General features: G+C 43.5%; 1 protein-coding gene across 1 annotated transcript in view; it reads right to left on the bottom strand.

Moving 5' to 3' along the window:
* Window positions 1-16,926, bottom strand: part of LOC113919964 (aldehyde oxidase 2-like) — an 80,311-nt gene that overhangs the window by 52,183 nt on the left and 11,202 nt on the right. The window contains 6 exon segments of the mRNA XM_035726724.1: window positions 1,965-2,058; window positions 3,590-3,741; window positions 7,690-7,782; window positions 12,289-12,433; window positions 14,144-14,224; window positions 16,707-16,796. Coding sequence (XP_035582617.1) covers window positions 1,965-2,058; window positions 3,590-3,741; window positions 7,690-7,782; window positions 12,289-12,433; window positions 14,144-14,224; window positions 16,707-16,796 — 655 coding nt within the window.

The following is a 16,926-nucleotide window of genomic DNA, read 5'->3' as shown; positions in this document are numbered from 1 at the left end:
TAGGCAGAGGCTGGTTGACTAAATCTAATTCTTTCAACGCTATGATCAAGGTAAGGGCGTAGCTTCCGCGGAGACAGGGTTTATTTCCACTAGCAGCAGAGCTCAGATCATTGCATTTGCTTTTTGTTCTTGCTGCTGCTGCTGGATACCTACATCCTTAAAACGAAGTGAGCAATTCACAAAACCTCCTTTCAGCCCAAGTGTTACAATTCAGCGGTCAGAGCAGTAGCTCCCCCCCACCGCCCCGCGCCCCGTTATAAAACGTGGTTTGTGGCTGCACAGCAGTGCCATGAGGAGATCAAACTGCAGCCCAGAGAGTCTGAGGTGGGTTTGTGCCTGACAAAAGCGGCAAGATGCTGATTGGAACATGGCGGGGGGTGGGGGGTCCCGAAGGAGGCGGGAGTGCCCGGAAGGAGCCCCTGCTGACATTTGCTGGCCTATCCTGCTGCTGGGTCAGCAAGCACGTCTACCAGCCTTGCCGGAGCGAGGCTGCGCTCAGGGTGGAGGTGGCTTGGGCAAAGCTGGGCAAACAGAGACCTTAAGCCAGAGGTAATGGCCAGCAGCCCAGGAGGAGAACACCGCTACTGGCACTCCCACCACCGGTGACGTAGAAGGCCCTGCGCTGCGTGCGGCCAGGCCGTCCTTGTATCCCGGTGCTCCAGGGTCTTGCTTCTTCTTTCCTGGCCTTCGGGGGTCAGGCTGTGGTTGTCTTGGACGGCAGGCGGGGAGGGCTCAGAAAAATGTGTGACACGGCCAGGCCAGGCTGAGGCCCTTCGGCTCCCCACTCCTGGGTGGGCCCCATGTAAAGCTGAAGAGGGACACCGAGAGCTTTTCCTCCGCACAAAGCCTCTCCCAACACTCCCCACCGTTAGGGATGGGCTCATATTATGGCCAACAAACCCCTGGAGAGGGTTACCTCGCCCCAGGGGTCACGTGGGGAGCAGATTGTGATTGCTTCCCTGCACCCTAGCCCCTGGGTCCTGCCGCCCATAGGAGGGGTGAATGACTGGCTGGCCAAGTGGGGTGGGCGGAAGGAGTGGGTATCTGATGGGTTGCGGGTGAGGGACGGGTAGGAGCGATCACAGGGAGAAGCAGAACCCCGGGGAGGCAGCCCATTGCAGACAATGGTTCCCATCCCATGTCTGTCTCTACAGGTGGCCTCGGCAGGGTGGTTGGATGGACTAGACAGGCTGTGTGTCCGACGTCCGGCACAGCCGGGGGCCATGGTTAGCGCCCAGGAAATGGGCGTGTCAGCATCGGCGGAGCAGCGGAGGCACCAAGGGAGATGAGCGTTTCCGGGGAAACAAGGGTAGTTTTGCATGGAACGGCCCCAAGGAATGATGTTCTCAGCCAGCATGTAAAATGAGTCATTCCCTTCCTCCTGTCCCCAGAGGTCCCCTGGTGTCTGCAGTGTGTCCTCCCTGGCCTGGTGGCTTCACACACAGCAACTGAGAGGGGTGGGCATGAAAAGGAGGAGGGAGCAGCCCTCAGGCAGCAGAGAGCTTTGGTCTGGGGCTCTGCACACCACCCCTGGCTGTCACACGGCTTGGGGGGGGAGTGTCCGTGTGGGTGGGGGTGTGTGGTGCCAGCAGGAAGTGCTAGCCACTCCCTCGCATCTGTGTGCCTTCCTCCAAGAGCCCGAGTTCCCTGCGGTGGACTAAGAGCCCCAGGCCAGGGCTTTCACTTACAGCCATTCCCTAAAAAGAAAGACAGAAAGTCTTTTTTTTTTTTTTAAAGATTTTATTTATTTATTAGAGAGTGAGGGAGAGAGAAACAGCATGAGAGGGGAGAAGGTCAGAGGGAGAAGCAGGCTCCCCGCTGAGCCGGGAGCCCAATGTGGGACTCGATCCCAGGACCCTGGGATCATGGCCTGAGCCGAAGGCAGTCGCTTAACCAACTGAGCCACCCAGGTGCCCAAGACAGAAAGTCTTTGGTGCAGTTCAGAATGTTCTGGGGTAGCTTACCTTCTGATAGCAGTTTGAGGGTAGCGTTGCCCACAGCCAAAATTGGATTCAGATCCGAATAGCAGTGCCGGCTTATAATATGTCCCCCTAAGGACTAAGAAGAGATAGTTATAACCTCGGTCATTCTATCCCTCAGGTCCTATGCCCCGCGGGCACCTGCTTAAGGTCCTCTTGCAGTCACAAGGAGTCTTGTTCTTCTTGGCAGAGGGACTCCATTCTGACCATCTGGGAGGCCCCTCCCGCCCACTACTTTGGATCAGGAGAGGAACTGATGGTAACTATCTCTCACACAGCATTCGGTCTGTTCTACCTCTTCACACACATTCACTCATTTCTCTTGACAACCCAGTGAAATTGATGCCATTTTTCAGATGAAGACACTGGGCACAGAGGAATTGTGAAACTTGAGCCCGGTCTTCCAGCTAGGAAGGGGCAGGACTGGGATTCAAACCCAAGTAGTGGGACTCCATGGCCCACTGTGAACCACCCCCTGCTCAGCCTCGGCCACAGCACAGGTGGCTGTGGTACCGGCTGCAGAGCTGCTGTCCCACATCTAACACTGCCTCCAGCATGGCCAGACCCCACGTGGGTGTGCTGGGGCTCTGGGCTCCTACACCACTGAGGGAGAGCTGCCCTTTTCCTCTTCTGGGGTCTGGTTGAACCTATAGCATCTCAGAACTTGGGAGGGAAATGACTGGCCATTCTACATCATACTCTCCTCCCCACATAGTGATGGCGCCTCCAGTGACCACCTTGGGTTGCTGTGGTCTGGGCTGGAACATGGGTGAGGACAGGGAACCCCCATTCCTCTAGGAATAGCTTGATGTTCCAGTTCTTGTTTCCACTGAGCTGAATTTGCCTCCCTGGATTTTCCCCTATCAGTCATACTTCTACCCTTTGGGATTATATGAAGTCAATCACATCTGCCCTTGTGAATCTATACACATTTGAAGGCAGCGCTCGTGATCCCTCTGACTGCCCCAATCTCCACCATTCCTCTTTCTGATGCGGTTTCCAACCCCGCACTCTCCTGCCACCATCTCCTCGCCAGGCTGCAAGGTGTTAGAGTTCTTGACAGGAGGAATCACTGGAAGAGCTTTTTCAAAAGAAATACGTACTCCCTTAATTTCCCATATCCCAAGGATTTTTAACTACCATTTGGGGGTATGTAGCAGAGGGAGCATGCCTATTTTGAAAACCCATGTCTCTTCTGTTTCTTCTTCAGAAACAGCCAGACTTTAAAGTGTGACTCTCAGATCTGAGCCTTATTCTCCAGCTGCGTTCTGAGCAGTATGGAGTAGAGAAGGCTACCCTCCTTATTTTAGGTACTATACTTCTGTTAATGCAGCCTAAAACTAAATTAGGTTCTTTGATAGTCTTATCACGAAATTAGCAAAACTATGACCTACATTGTTACTTGGCTATTATGTTGAACTTGACTTAGAGTCCTCTTTTAAATATATTTTTAATAATGTTTGCTAAATATTAAGTATTTATTTATTGTACCTTTTGTTTCAATCTGCTGAGAACCTTTTGCATACTGATTCTGCCAATGCTTATTTCAACACTGCAGTGAGATTAAGAAATAGGTGCAGTGTGTCTGATGATTGGCCCCCAGAACATACTGCCATATTCCGGATCTGCTGGCCCGCCAGACTCTTCAGGTGCTTCAGGAGGGCTCGGTATGTCTGAGTTTTCTCCTCTGGAAGCTCGGAAACTCGCTCAGCCAAAATGTCTTTTACTTGGGCGAGACTACAGCCGGCACCTATTGTCAGTCCTAGGAAGCAAAATTGTTTTTATAGGTGACATGGGAGGAGCAACTGAATTATAATCATGGTGCCAGAGCTGTCGCATTCAGCTGGTGCTTTGGCTCCCAACACTGGCTGCACAGAGAATCACTGGGAACTCAAAACAGCACAGATACCTTACTCCCAAATCACTTAAGTCGGAATTTCCAGACACGGGCTTTTTCAAAGGCTCCCCAGGTAGTTCTGTGCAGCCAGGAGCAATCCCTGGGCTGGTCTCTACTCTTCTTTAGACAAATGCAAGGAAATAGAGGCTAGAAAGAAGGAATGAGAGTGACAACTAGCAGGTGGCAGACCTTACTAGAACTCTCCTGACTGACCACAGTGAAACTATGCAAAGATGTTTGTGACTAAGGGGAATAAATCTGATGGCATTAAAATAATGACAAAGGATTTTCAATCACTTAGATCATTGTCTATAATCAATAATGCTTTGACTGCCGATTTGCACCTCTACAGGTAGTGTTGATACTCAAAATCCTTGACAACCAGTTCCAAGAGGGCGCCAGCCAATCAGAATGAATACAGCTCCTGAGGACCTTCCCCAGATATTATGTTGGGTATTATTGGGTGTGGGGACATCGGGGGTCCCCAGGGAGTGTCCAGGGAAGTGGGAGTGATGGGACATCATCCAGGAGGATTGGGGCAATGCTATTTGCTACCTGACAAGGAAGTAATTAAAAATAAACAGGTGTTGCAGGCATACTTGTGAGTATTGGCAGGCTATTAGCACCAGCTTTGGGGTTTCCCTACAATAGAGATGAAAAGGGTCAGATCAATCTTTGAAAGTGAAGAAGTCACCCAAACCGTCAGGGGATCACTTAGTTGGTCTTTTAAAATTAATCCTTGACTTCTTTGCCTTTGTAGAATGAATTGCCCACACATAGAGTCTGATTTGACATCACTTCCAGGGCTGGGTTCTAACTTTAGTTAGTCTGTTTTCCTCAGGTTGCAGGCTAGGCTTTGATTTTTCTCTTGTGGATTAATCTTTGAGAATATTTTACCCTCCCGCATAGCTTTATCTTTTATCTATATTAAGAATGTACTTGGCACAATACTTCTTCCACCCCTGCCAACATACCCATATAACACATAACATACCTGCAGCTTCAATAATCACAGCTAACCTAATTGATCAGGGAAACCATTATCTGTTCCTTATTATCCTTATACGAAGCAAATCTTGCCTAAAGATAACTCAATTTCTCCTCCCCCTGGAATGTCTCAACCTAGAGTCCCCACCCTGTTGCTGCCCAGTGTTTCATAAAAGGCACTCTGTAACATAGGAGCCCATCTCAGACCCATCAGCGATGGTTCATTGCTTCCTATCACCATAGGATCCATCGGAGCTTGGTCTTTAACTTCTGCAAAAATCCTGGCCATACTTTTTGCTCTCAGGAGCACTGGGAAGTCCAAGCTTGTTTCCTGTCATGCAGTCCCTCCTACCTTATAGACCCAGAGCCTTATTAGTAGGGAAGAATTCAGAAACAAAAGGATGTTGTTGTTGTTGTTATTTTAAGGTCGGAAGCATTGTACAGACCAGTCTGACCATCTCTTATTTGACACAGGTAAAATAGGGCAGTTCAGCCCCAGGGTAGAGTAAAATGCTGGCTGTCTGCTCTGCTCTATTTCCATTGCTCACATTACCCCCTGACTTTGTGTTAGGCTTGACATGGTTGTACTGAGAAAATTCTACTTACTGTATTCCTATTCACATTTTATTCCATCTTTGGTCACAAAACCTAGCCTGTATAATTGGAAAGAGCTTCGACTTTTTTTATTCTTAGAATGTGGGTTTTGTTCTAACTTCGTGTTTTTCAGAGTGCATGGGTCTATGGGATAAAGATGTGGGGACTTTCTGGAGTACTTACTATACTAAAGATTTTGAGGGGAAAAAATGTACACTGAGTCAAACATGTACGTGATTTGGATCAGCATTCAAAATTTAAACAAATATAAACCTTCACAGAAATTTACTTCCCGTGGGAGGGGTCCTGGGAGGGGGGAACACACACATTTGGCTCCAATGTACCCCTCCCCCACCAATGTTGGCATTCTTCTGGGCCTTAGGAAAAATTTGGGAATCTTGGGAAAAGTTCCTGGAGGAACATTCTGCCACTAGAGGGTACTCACACTTTAATTTTAAGAGGGCCTGAGGAAGGCCTACAGCTTCCTCAGATTTCAGAATCCGGCTCTACTTTGCAGATCCAAACTGAGCAGTCCATTCCAGCCATCAATTGGGCAGGCTATGGAGTGAACCTGGGGGATGGGGAAAGGCTCATCAAGTAAGGGAAATAGTTCTCAAGTGGAAATGGGAGATGTGTGGCTTGGTGGCCTGGCCACTAGCCAGTTTGGGGACCTTTGGCAAGTCTACTCTCCTTTTGCATCTTGGCTTCCTCATGAGGAATTCCTAAAAATGAGGGATTTGGGTAACCCTGAGGAATCTGATTTGTGCTCAGAAGGGTCCTCTCAGGCACAGACATACGGGGGCTCAGTGATAGGGGGATGGTGAAAAGTCTCATCTCTCCTTTGAACAGAGCAGCTTATTTTCATTTATTTATTCTGTTTAAGGTTTTTTGTTGTTTTTTTTTTTTTGTGAAGGCAGGGTTGGGGTGTTAGAGAAGTCTGAAAACTGGGCTAAATAATACCTGGGGTGAAGATTAGGGAAAGTTTTTCCTACCTTAACCTCCTGCTTACATTGGTTACCTCTGCTCCCAATCCACCCAGTCTACCACTACCTCTTCTCTCCCTTCTGTTCTCACCAAGATTTTGAGTGAATCTAAGCACATTCCCCTTGTTTTCTGAGTGACACTCAGGTGTGCTACCTGAGTCGTCCCCAGGCTGGAGCTGCAAGGCCCCAGTGCTGGGCAAAACCAGGAAGGGTCCCTCCCCTCGCAAATGGGTAGGATGATGCCAGGGAAAGGCATGCTTGCTGGTCTGCTGCACAGTCCAACTTCGGCTGATACTGGTTAGGAGCCAGGAAGGTGGGACTCCTGGATGGCAGTGATACAGCCAAGGCAGGTCCCCTCCCCTGCCTACCACTGATGTCCATAAGCACACAATGGCCTACAAGTCAGTCTTGACTCAGCCTTCAGTTCAGTCTACCTCCTTGTTGCCTAAGTTAAGAAAGTCATCATTACCACTGTATCACAAATTCAAGTTCCTGACCCACTCATTCATTCATTTTTTCCCATTAACTCATTTGTCAGTCATTGAACTGAGCACTTATATGCATGTATAGTACTTACATGCATGTGCTTACATGCTAGGAGCTCTGGGGGATGAGGAACGGAGTAAAATAAAATTCCTTTTGTCAAAGGGTTTGCTGTGCATCTTGAAGGCAAAGTCTTGCAGGTTTTCTTCCTACTTTGTGAGTACCACCTTGCCTGATGTAGTAGTATTTGCATGTAGTGGGCCACAATGTCCCTTAAGGACATTGTAAGTGACTGGGGTGCTTGCCTGGGCAGGTCTTTGTCTCATTTTACCTCTTGCCATTGTCCACATGAAATAAGTAGCATTCAAGCACCAGACAATATTTCTCCTACTTTCTCCTTGCAAACATCCTCCCTCCTAGAAATTGACTATTCAACTGATGGATAGCACTAGTTCTCTTGCTGTCTTCCCATCAAAATTACACTGCAAATTTACTGTCTTTGGGTCACCATGGCATTTTATAGGCAAGAATCCTGCAAATGACTACAAGGTCTTAAATGATATCATCTGAATACCTCATATTCTGTGCAAAGCTTTTGATAGTAAAGTTTTATGGTAGGGATATTATATCACATCAGAAAAATGATGAAGAGTTAGAAATAGGCCAGACAAGACAATGTGTAAGTAGGTTCCAAGCTCCTTGGTAAGTGTAAGCTTTGTGCAGGCATTGGTTCACTAATGTTTTACTAAGAATACCAGGAACTCACCATCCCTTGTTTTGGATACCATACTGAGCTCAGAAATCCTAGCAGGAAAGAGGAGAATTGGGTGAAAATGTCCTTGAGATTTCATTGCAGGTCCTGAAAAGTAAACACATATATTTTAGAGAGATTTAGGAAAGAGAAAATGCCCTTTCTTGGCATTTAAAGTTTCTCATAAAAATATTCAGATACTAATTTTTAAAAAATTGATAATAAATGTATATAGATGTAAAAGCAGTAGCTATATGTCCTGCAAAGTAAATTTATAAGGATGCTCTCCCAGTATATGTATTTATTTATTTATACATTTACTATATGTTTATAAAAATAGAAAATAGAATGAATGGGAGGTTATTAGAAAGCTCTTACACATTGGAAGCAGGAGACATATATAAGAATATTCATAATAAGAAACATATAACCTACCAAAACTGAAGCAGGAAGAAATAGAAAATTTGAACAGACCAATTACTAGCAATTTGAAGCAATAATCAAAAAACTCCCAACAGACAAAAGTCCAGGACCAGAGAGCTTCACAGGTGAATTCTCAAACATTGAATTATTTATTTATTTTTAAAAGATTTTATTTATTTATTTGACAGAGAGCAGGAGGGCACAAGCAGGGGGAGCGGCAGAGGGCGAGGGAGAAGCAGGCCCCTGGCTGAGCAGGGAGCCTCACGTGGGGCTCGATCCCAGGACCCTGGGATTGTGACCTGAGCTGAAGGCAGACGCTTAACCAAATGAGCCCACCCAGACGCCTCTCCACCAAACATTTAAAGAAGAGTTAATACCTATTCTTCTCGGGGCGCCTGGGTGGCTCAGTTGGTTAAGCGACTGCCTTCGGCTCAGGTCATGATCCTGGAGTCCCGGGATCGAGTCCCGCATCGGGCTCCCTGCTTGGCGGGGAGTCTGCTTCTCCCTCTGACCCTATCCCCTCTGATGTGCGCTCTCTCTCTCTCATTCTCTCTCTCTCAAACAAATAAATAAAATCTTTAAAAAAAAAATACCTATTCTTCTCAAAAGAATTATTCCAAAAAATAGAAAAAAGAAATTCCAAATTCCTTCTGTGAGGCCAGTATCGCTCTGATAACAAAACCAGATAAAGACATGACTCAAAAAGAGAACTACAGGCCAATATCTCTGATGAACATGGATGCAAAAATCCTCAACAAAATACTAGCAAACCAAATCCAACAATACATTAAAAAAATCATTCACCACCATCAAGTGGGATTTATTCCTGGGATGCAAGGGTAGCTCAATATTCACAAATCAATCTCCATGAAGCATCACATCAATAAAAGAAAGGATAAAAACCATATGATCATTTCAAAGATGCAGAAAAGGCATTTACAAAGTACAACATCCATTCATCATAAAAACCCTTGACAAAGTAGGCTTAGAGGGAACATACCTCAACATAATAAAAGTCTTGTATGAAAACCCCACGGCTAACAATAACTGAACAGAGAAAAATTGAGAGGTTTCCCCCTAAAGTCAGGAACGAGACAAGGATGTCCACTCTCACCACTTTTACTCAACATAGTACTGGAAGTCCTAGACACAGCAATGAGACAACAAAAAGAAATAAGAGGCACCCAAATTGGTAGGGAAGAAGTAAAACTTTCACTATTTGCAGATGACATGATACTATATATAGAAAACCCTAAAGATCCCACCAAAAATGACAACAACAACATAGAACTGATAAATGAATTCAGTAAAATTGCAGGATATAAAATCAATGTATAGAAATCCATTGCATTCCTATACACTAATAATGAAGCAGCAGAAAATGAAATTAAGAAAGCAATCCCATTTACAATTGCACCAAAAATCACAAAATATTTAGGAATATACTTAAACAAAGAGATGAAAGACCTGTACTCTGAAAACTATAAAACACTTGTGAAACAAATTCAAGATGACACAAAGAAGTGGGAAGACATCCCACGCTCATGAGTTACAAGAATATTGTAAAAATGTCTATACTACCCAAAGCAATCTACAGATTTAATGCAATCCCTATCAAAATACTAACAGCAGTTTTCACAGAATTAGAACAAACAATCCTAAAGTTTGTATGGAACCATGAGAGACCCTGAATAGCCAAAGCATTCTTGAACAAGAAAAAAAAATGCAGGTATCACAATTCTAGACTTCAAATTATATTAACAAAGCTGTAGTAATCAAAATAGTATGGTATTGGCATAAAAATAGACACATAGATCAATGGAACAGAATGGAAAACCCAGAAATAAACCCACAATTATTTGGTCAATTAACTTTTAACAAAGGAGGCAAAAATATACAATGGGAGAAAGATGGTTTCTTCAACAAATGGTGTTGGGAAAACTGGACAGCAACATGCAACATGCAAAAGAATGAAACTGGACCACTTTCTTATACCATACACAAAAATGAACTCAAAATGGATTAAAAACCTACTGTGAGATCTGAAACCATAGAAATCCTAGTAGAGAACACAGGCAGTGGTTTCTCTGACATCATCTGTAGTAATATTTTTCTAGCTATGTCTCCCAAGACAAGGGAAATAAAAGCAAAAATAAATCATTGGGACTACATCAAAATAAAAAGTTTCTGCCCAGCAAAGGAAACAAGCAACAAAAAGGCAACCTACTCAATGGGAGAAGATATTTGTAAATGACATATTCAATACAGGGTGAGTATCCAATATGTGTAAAGAACTACAACTCAACAGCCAAAAACCAAATAATCCAATTAAAAATGGGCAGAAGACATGAACAGACATTTCACCAAACAAGACATACAGATGGCTGACAGACACATGAAAAGATGCTCAACATCACTCATCATCAGGGAAATGCAAATAAAAACTACAGTGTGATATCACTTTATACCTGTCAGAAAGGTTAAAATAAAAAACACAAGAAACAACAGGTGTTGGTGAGGATGTGGAGAAAAAGTAACCTTTGCGCATTGTTGGTGGGAATGCAAACTGGTGCAGCCACTGTGGAAAACGGTATGGAGGTTCTTCAAAAAGTTAAAAATAGAACTGCCCTACGATCCAGTAATTGCACTACTGGGTATTTACCCCCAAAATACAAAAATACTAATTCAAAGGGATACATGCACCCTATGTCTATTGCAGTATTATCTACAATAGCCAAATTACGGAAACAAGCCAAGTGTCCATCAATAGATGAATGGATAAAGAAGATGTGAGATTATATATATATATATATATATATATATATATATATATATATACAATGGAATATTAGTCATAAAAATGAATGAAATCTTGCCATTCGCAATGACATGGATAGAGTTAGAGGGTATAATGCTAAGTGAAATAAGTCAGTCAGAAAAAGACAAATACTATGCAATTTCACTCATATGTGAAATTTAAGAAACAAAACAAATGAGCAAGGGCAAAAAAAAAAAGAGAGAGAGACAACCTAAGAAAGATTTTTAACAACAGAGAACAAACTTATGGTTACCAAAGGGGAGGTGGGTGGGGGGATGGGTGAAATAGGTGATGGGGATTAAAGACTGCACTCACCATGATGAGCACTGAGCAATATACAGAATTGTTGAATCACTGTATTGTATACCTGGAACTAATATAACACTGTGCGTTGACTATATTGGAATGAAAATAAAAAATAATAAAAAAAGAATATTCATATAGCCAAAACTTGGAAAGCACTCCATGTCCTTCAACAGTAGAATGGATGAGCAAATTGTACAGTCATACAATGGAATCTAGCAGTTGCCTGCAACATTATGAGTGTATTTCAGGTCAAGAATGTTGAACAAACAAAGCAAATTGAAGAAGAATACTGTGTCAGTCTATTTACGTGAAGTTCAAAAATATGCTAAATGACATATTGCTTAAAGACTCAAATATATGTGGTAAAATTGTAAAAACAAGAAAGTGACTGACCATCACATTCGGACTAATGAGTGCTTCTGAGAGGAAGGGAAGGGTAGGGGATGTGGTTAGGAGGACTCAGGGGGCTTTCAAAGTTCTTGGTAAAGTTCTCATTCTTAAACTGGGTGTAGGTGATAACTGGGTGTGCACTGTTAACATACCCATGCATATTTTATAAACTTCTCTTGTATCTACTCACTAATTAACAAAAACAAAATAAAAAAAGATAAGACAAATTAAATGATAAAAAACCCCTCTAATATTTTTTCTCCACACCTCAGGGGGTCATGCTGCATACTCCCAGGGTATAGGTATACCCAACTTTGGAGACCACTTTATTATAATATAATATTTGTATTGTTCTTTTATATTATTATAATATATACAATTTATACATATTATTTATATCTAAAATTATAGAAATAATTAGATCATTATATCATATGATATATATCACATATACTCATGACACGAAATAGCATATTGTGTACTATTATATTATATATCATATGATATAATGATCTAATTATTTCTATAATAATTTCTATAATGCACTACTCTATTATAACCTTTTTATTCTAAAGGATGAGGCTTAAAAAGGAGTGTTTGTAGACTGAAAGCGAAGTAGGGGATGGGAGGTCGGGCTCGGCTCTAACAGTGGCGTGAGAAATGCTGTAATCACTCACCCAGTGAGGTGTTGCCCGAGATGAGAGGGGCTTCAGGATGTTTGGCTTTCAGCTCCAGGAGATCCTTGAGGGTGCCAGGGGAGATCCAGGTAACCCTCTCTCCACAAAAGGTCAGGGTTTGTTTTTATGGCTTCTCTGCCATTCTCTAAGTGCAAAGGACAAGTGTGTCTGCACATGCGCACACCTGCCTTCCAGGTTCCCCGAGGGAGGTATATTCCTCTAGAGAGATTGCAGGAGTCCCGGGGTCCATTTGACTGAAAAGACTCACGACACTCATTGACTAATGCCTGTATTTCCATAATTAGATATTCACTTCTTTAACTTAAGACTTGTTAATATATGTAGCTCTTGGCAGGCAAGTGATGATATAGGTTGGCACCTGTCAATGATACTTCATTATAGATAATTGAACACAATTCAGTATCATGGCCTTAAAAATCATAATTATACTAATAATCCTAAATTAACATCGTCAGCCTGGACTTTTCCTCTGAAATCCAAACTCATAGATCTGAATGAGAACTTGATGTCTCCTCTGAGATGTCTAATAGACATCTCAGATTTAACATATCCCAAACGGAACTCCTCATACCCCATCCTTTCTGAAGCCCCCCAAAAGGATCCCCCACCAAAAAAATACCCTGCTCTTCCTGAGGTCTTCCCCTTCTCTGTCAATGGCCACTGCCCTTCCTTCAAAATATATCCAGAATCCACTCTCTTCTCAGCTACATGCTGGCAGCCTGGTCCGACACCACCATCTCTCAGGATAGACCTACCACCCTGACGAGGCTCACTGTTCCTTCCTGGGCCCCTCACCAGGCTCTTCCCATCCCAGCAGCCAGAAAGATCCCAGATCCCATTACAACATTAATAGGAACCTGCCACTCCCCCGTCCAACCTCCCTAATCATTTCTCATTTCTCACGGGGTAAAAGTCAGCAGCCTAAGTCCTTGTGGTCTGTTCCCCAGTGGCTTTCTGACCTCGTTCACTGTGCTCCAGCCAGGCTGCACCCTGCTCTGCCTCTTGGTCAGGGCAGGCGCTCTCCTACCCTTGACCCCTTTGCACCTGCTGCATGCACTGCCTGGACTGCTTTTTCCCTACGGTCGAGGCTGCTCCCTCACTTCTGGTGAACTTTTTTCAAATGTTACTTTCTCAGAGAAATCTTTTCTGGCCAGTATTCCAGCTCCCTTCTCAGTTTTTTTTTTTTTTTTCCTTCTTACCACTTCTCACTGGCTAACATGCTGTATCTCTTATCTATTATCTTGCTTATTACCTGTCTCTCCTACCAGATGACAACCCCCTGTGGGTAGGTTTTGTGTTAGTTTTGTTCCTTGCTCTATATTTAGTACCTAGAACAGTGCCTGGCAAGTTGGTGGATGATTGATATTTGTTGAATGAGTGAATAAACACATCAGAACCCCTTCAGAAATAGCTATTTTATAGAATGGGACCACTAGATGCCAGAGAGGATAAAGAGATGCTGATAGAGGGAAGGGTAGGTCATAGGGAGCGCCCTGGAAGTACTTCTTGGGGTCAATGTACTAGTGTGGCTGGAAGACCAAGTTAGAAGCTGAGCAAAGCTGGACGGCTAGGACAGTCAACAGAAATGCTGCAGATGACAACGGTGAGCATAATGACGAAGTCATTCAACAAAGAGCCTCAGCTGAGGCTTCAGGGAGCGTGTCCAGGGCATCAGCCAGGGAGGGCTTGCTGACCTGGGTGGGGACAGGCTTCTTGATGTGACCAAATATTTCCACAGTTTGACAACTTTGCAGGAAGGAAAGGTGGTTTTATAAAACTTAGTTTATAATCAGTGACATTTGAACAAACACATAAAGCACCCAACTTGTCTTACCAAGAGTTCTGGGGGAAATATGAGCTCCTGGGTAGGGTCCAAGGGCTGGAACTCAACTTCTGCAAATAACTCTGTGCAAATCTTTATAAAGGGCAGAAGATGGTCTTGTCAGCCCAGCTAAACCAGAAACAGCATTGTAATTCTTTACATTAATTAGGCAAAATGAACATAGTCATAATTCTCCTACTCTCCTAATATGAGAGTAATGGGAAATAGTTCAAACCAAATCAAAGTTTTAAATAAGAACCTTGTTGTAAGAGAAATACTGATTTGCCCCTGATATGATACTAAGGAAAAGAGTATTCTTTGAAATAGTTCAAAGAGTCCCCTGTGAAACACCAAGGCAGTATATGAGAAATTATCAGAGGTCAATAAGTCTGGGGACTCATCTTCACTGGGCCCCAGCCACTGTCCTCTCACCAGTCAAGTCAGGATTCAAAACACTAAAGGCTCTAAGAAGTCCTGAAGTTTAAATAAAAATGACTCTAGACATACATGCCTATGCATAAACCACCCCCACTAATTTTAATAACAATAGCTAACATTTATGGAGTGTTACATTCCAAGTGCTTTTACATGTATTGATAATTTGTTTAGTCCTCACAACAATTATATAAAGAATGTAAATTATCATCTCCATTTTTACCAATTAGGAAACTAAAGCACAGTGGAAAGTTACACAAACTCTAATCTTGTCTGAAAGAGATCTGTTTTAGCTTTGGAATCACTTACTCCCAGAAAACATTCCTAAAAACATGCAGCAAACTGGGAGAACCATGGGAAGCAGAGCTAGAGGTCTGTGTATTGGAGAAGAACATGGGTAGACATCAGGGGCAGATCTGGGTTCATTCTCAGCTCTGCCACAATTTGGCTCCCTGACCCTCCCGAAAGAAAGGTACTTAACCTTTCTAAAGATAAATGGAAATAATTTATATTTAGGGTAACTTGTGACAATTAGGTGAAATGGATTGACATTTGTCCAACACTCCCCCTCTTTTTCTGTTTCTCTGGGGTCTTCCCAGGTTCCAGAAGAGAAACTTGGAACTGTTCCTTATAAAGGCTCTTAGTAAGACCCCAGATTGAGGAATTACAGGCCAACGTCTCAATGATCAATTTTTGCATTAGCTAGAATTAGAAATGTAGGCAGTACCTGGGGGCAATAATGCGGTATGTCTTTAAAACCTAGGAATAAGCTGGTGTGTGAGAATGAAAATGTAAAAAAAAACATACAGAGTCAGATCTGAGGAATTAAAGTTTCACCAAACAGGTGTTAGACCAGGGCTTAATAGCTGGTCCAATAATAGAAGATCTTAACATAGCTTTAAGAGAAGGGAGAGTCATGGGGCAGACCCCTGCCATCCAGCTGGTCTACCCTGGTGGAAGAGAGGGGTCTTCTGTGGTATTACCCTTAAGATTATCCAATTGCTCTGCATCCATGTTCACTAAGCAACCTCATTATAATGGAACTTCCTATGTGTGTTTTCCTATAGGGAAAGGACATGCAGCTCAGTGACCATAAGATCCACTTTATAATTGGGTTTCTGTAAATGAATATTAGGGCACATTCCGGTTTAAATATCATGTTCTTTTGAGTTTGGTTAAAGTGAGTCAGGTTGTCCCCAGAGCCCAGTCATTACCCAGATGGACTTTCTGAGGCCACAAAATCAAGGATAATTGTATTGTATGACAAAATCGAGGATAATTGAATGTATTGACCCCTCTGAGGCACACTGATCCTCTGTGAAGTGTTCTTGGAGGGTGCAGTCTACCTTCTTTGGCAATAACCCTCTATTTCTCTGCACATCTTCTTCAGACTAAAATGAGGTGACAGTGGGAGGCCAAGACCTTCTTCCTTAAAGGTAGGTGTGCGGGATAGAAATAGATACAGCAGGGGGATGATGGGCTTGGTTTTGTCTAAGGGCAGCTCTGTTCTCTCAGATTTCCTTGTCTATGGGGAGCGGACCCTATTTTATCCTTATTCCAACTTCTCTGAGTAATTCCTTTAAGAACTTGGCAGTGGGTCTTTTTTGGAAACTACTATCTCTCAGAGAGCAAAGCCAGAGACCGCAGTGTTTCCGGCTAAACTTCCCAGCTGTGGTGATCATGCCCTTGCCATGTGACTTTAGACAGGCTCCCTTCCTGAGGTTGCAGTGCCCTCTGTCTGCAAAGGAGAGGACGTGGTGATAGAGGACAGCTCTGCCTGAGTGGGGCCAGGCACAAAACCCCCTTCCCACCCAAGGATGGGACTCACCAGAGTTGGGGCAGGTCTTTTCCTCTTTTATGATTCCTTTAATCATTCTCTAGAATATATAAGATCTAGCAATACTGAGTGGGTTTATGTTTTCTCATTTCATCCTTCCAGAGACTGAAGGGGAAAATCAGAGCCTGGCTTCGAATCACCCTGTTATCAGGTTCCAAATGAAAAGTGCTTTATTCATGCATGTGCTCTGGAGATTTGAAAGTAATGCAGAGTATGACCATCAACACTGAACAAGCAAAGTTTAACAGGGGGCCAGCATTAAGCAATACTCTCAGGGAGAGGACGAAACAAACAGGGACTCACGTCACTTTCCCTGCGGAGTGAGGAAGAATCATTTTCTCCAGGACCCAAGCAGCATTTTCCTGTTTCTTTCTGTTGACAGCCATTTGACTCCTAGGACAGTGAAATGCCTTTAGATGAAAAACTTTTTAATAGGTAAATGGGTGTGTGCCTCGAAAGGCTTGGCAATTTAAATGAGACGCCAGACTTTTTTTAGTCATTTTTGGTGGTTTCTGTTGGAACA

The sequence above is a fragment of the Zalophus californianus genome, chromosome 3 (genome assembly GCF_009762305.2).
Source record: "Zalophus californianus isolate mZalCal1 chromosome 3, mZalCal1.pri.v2, whole genome shotgun sequence".
Classification (NCBI taxonomy): domain Eukaryota; kingdom Metazoa; phylum Chordata; class Mammalia; order Carnivora; family Otariidae; genus Zalophus; species Zalophus californianus.
This window is presented reverse-complemented; position numbering and strand designations above follow the sequence as displayed.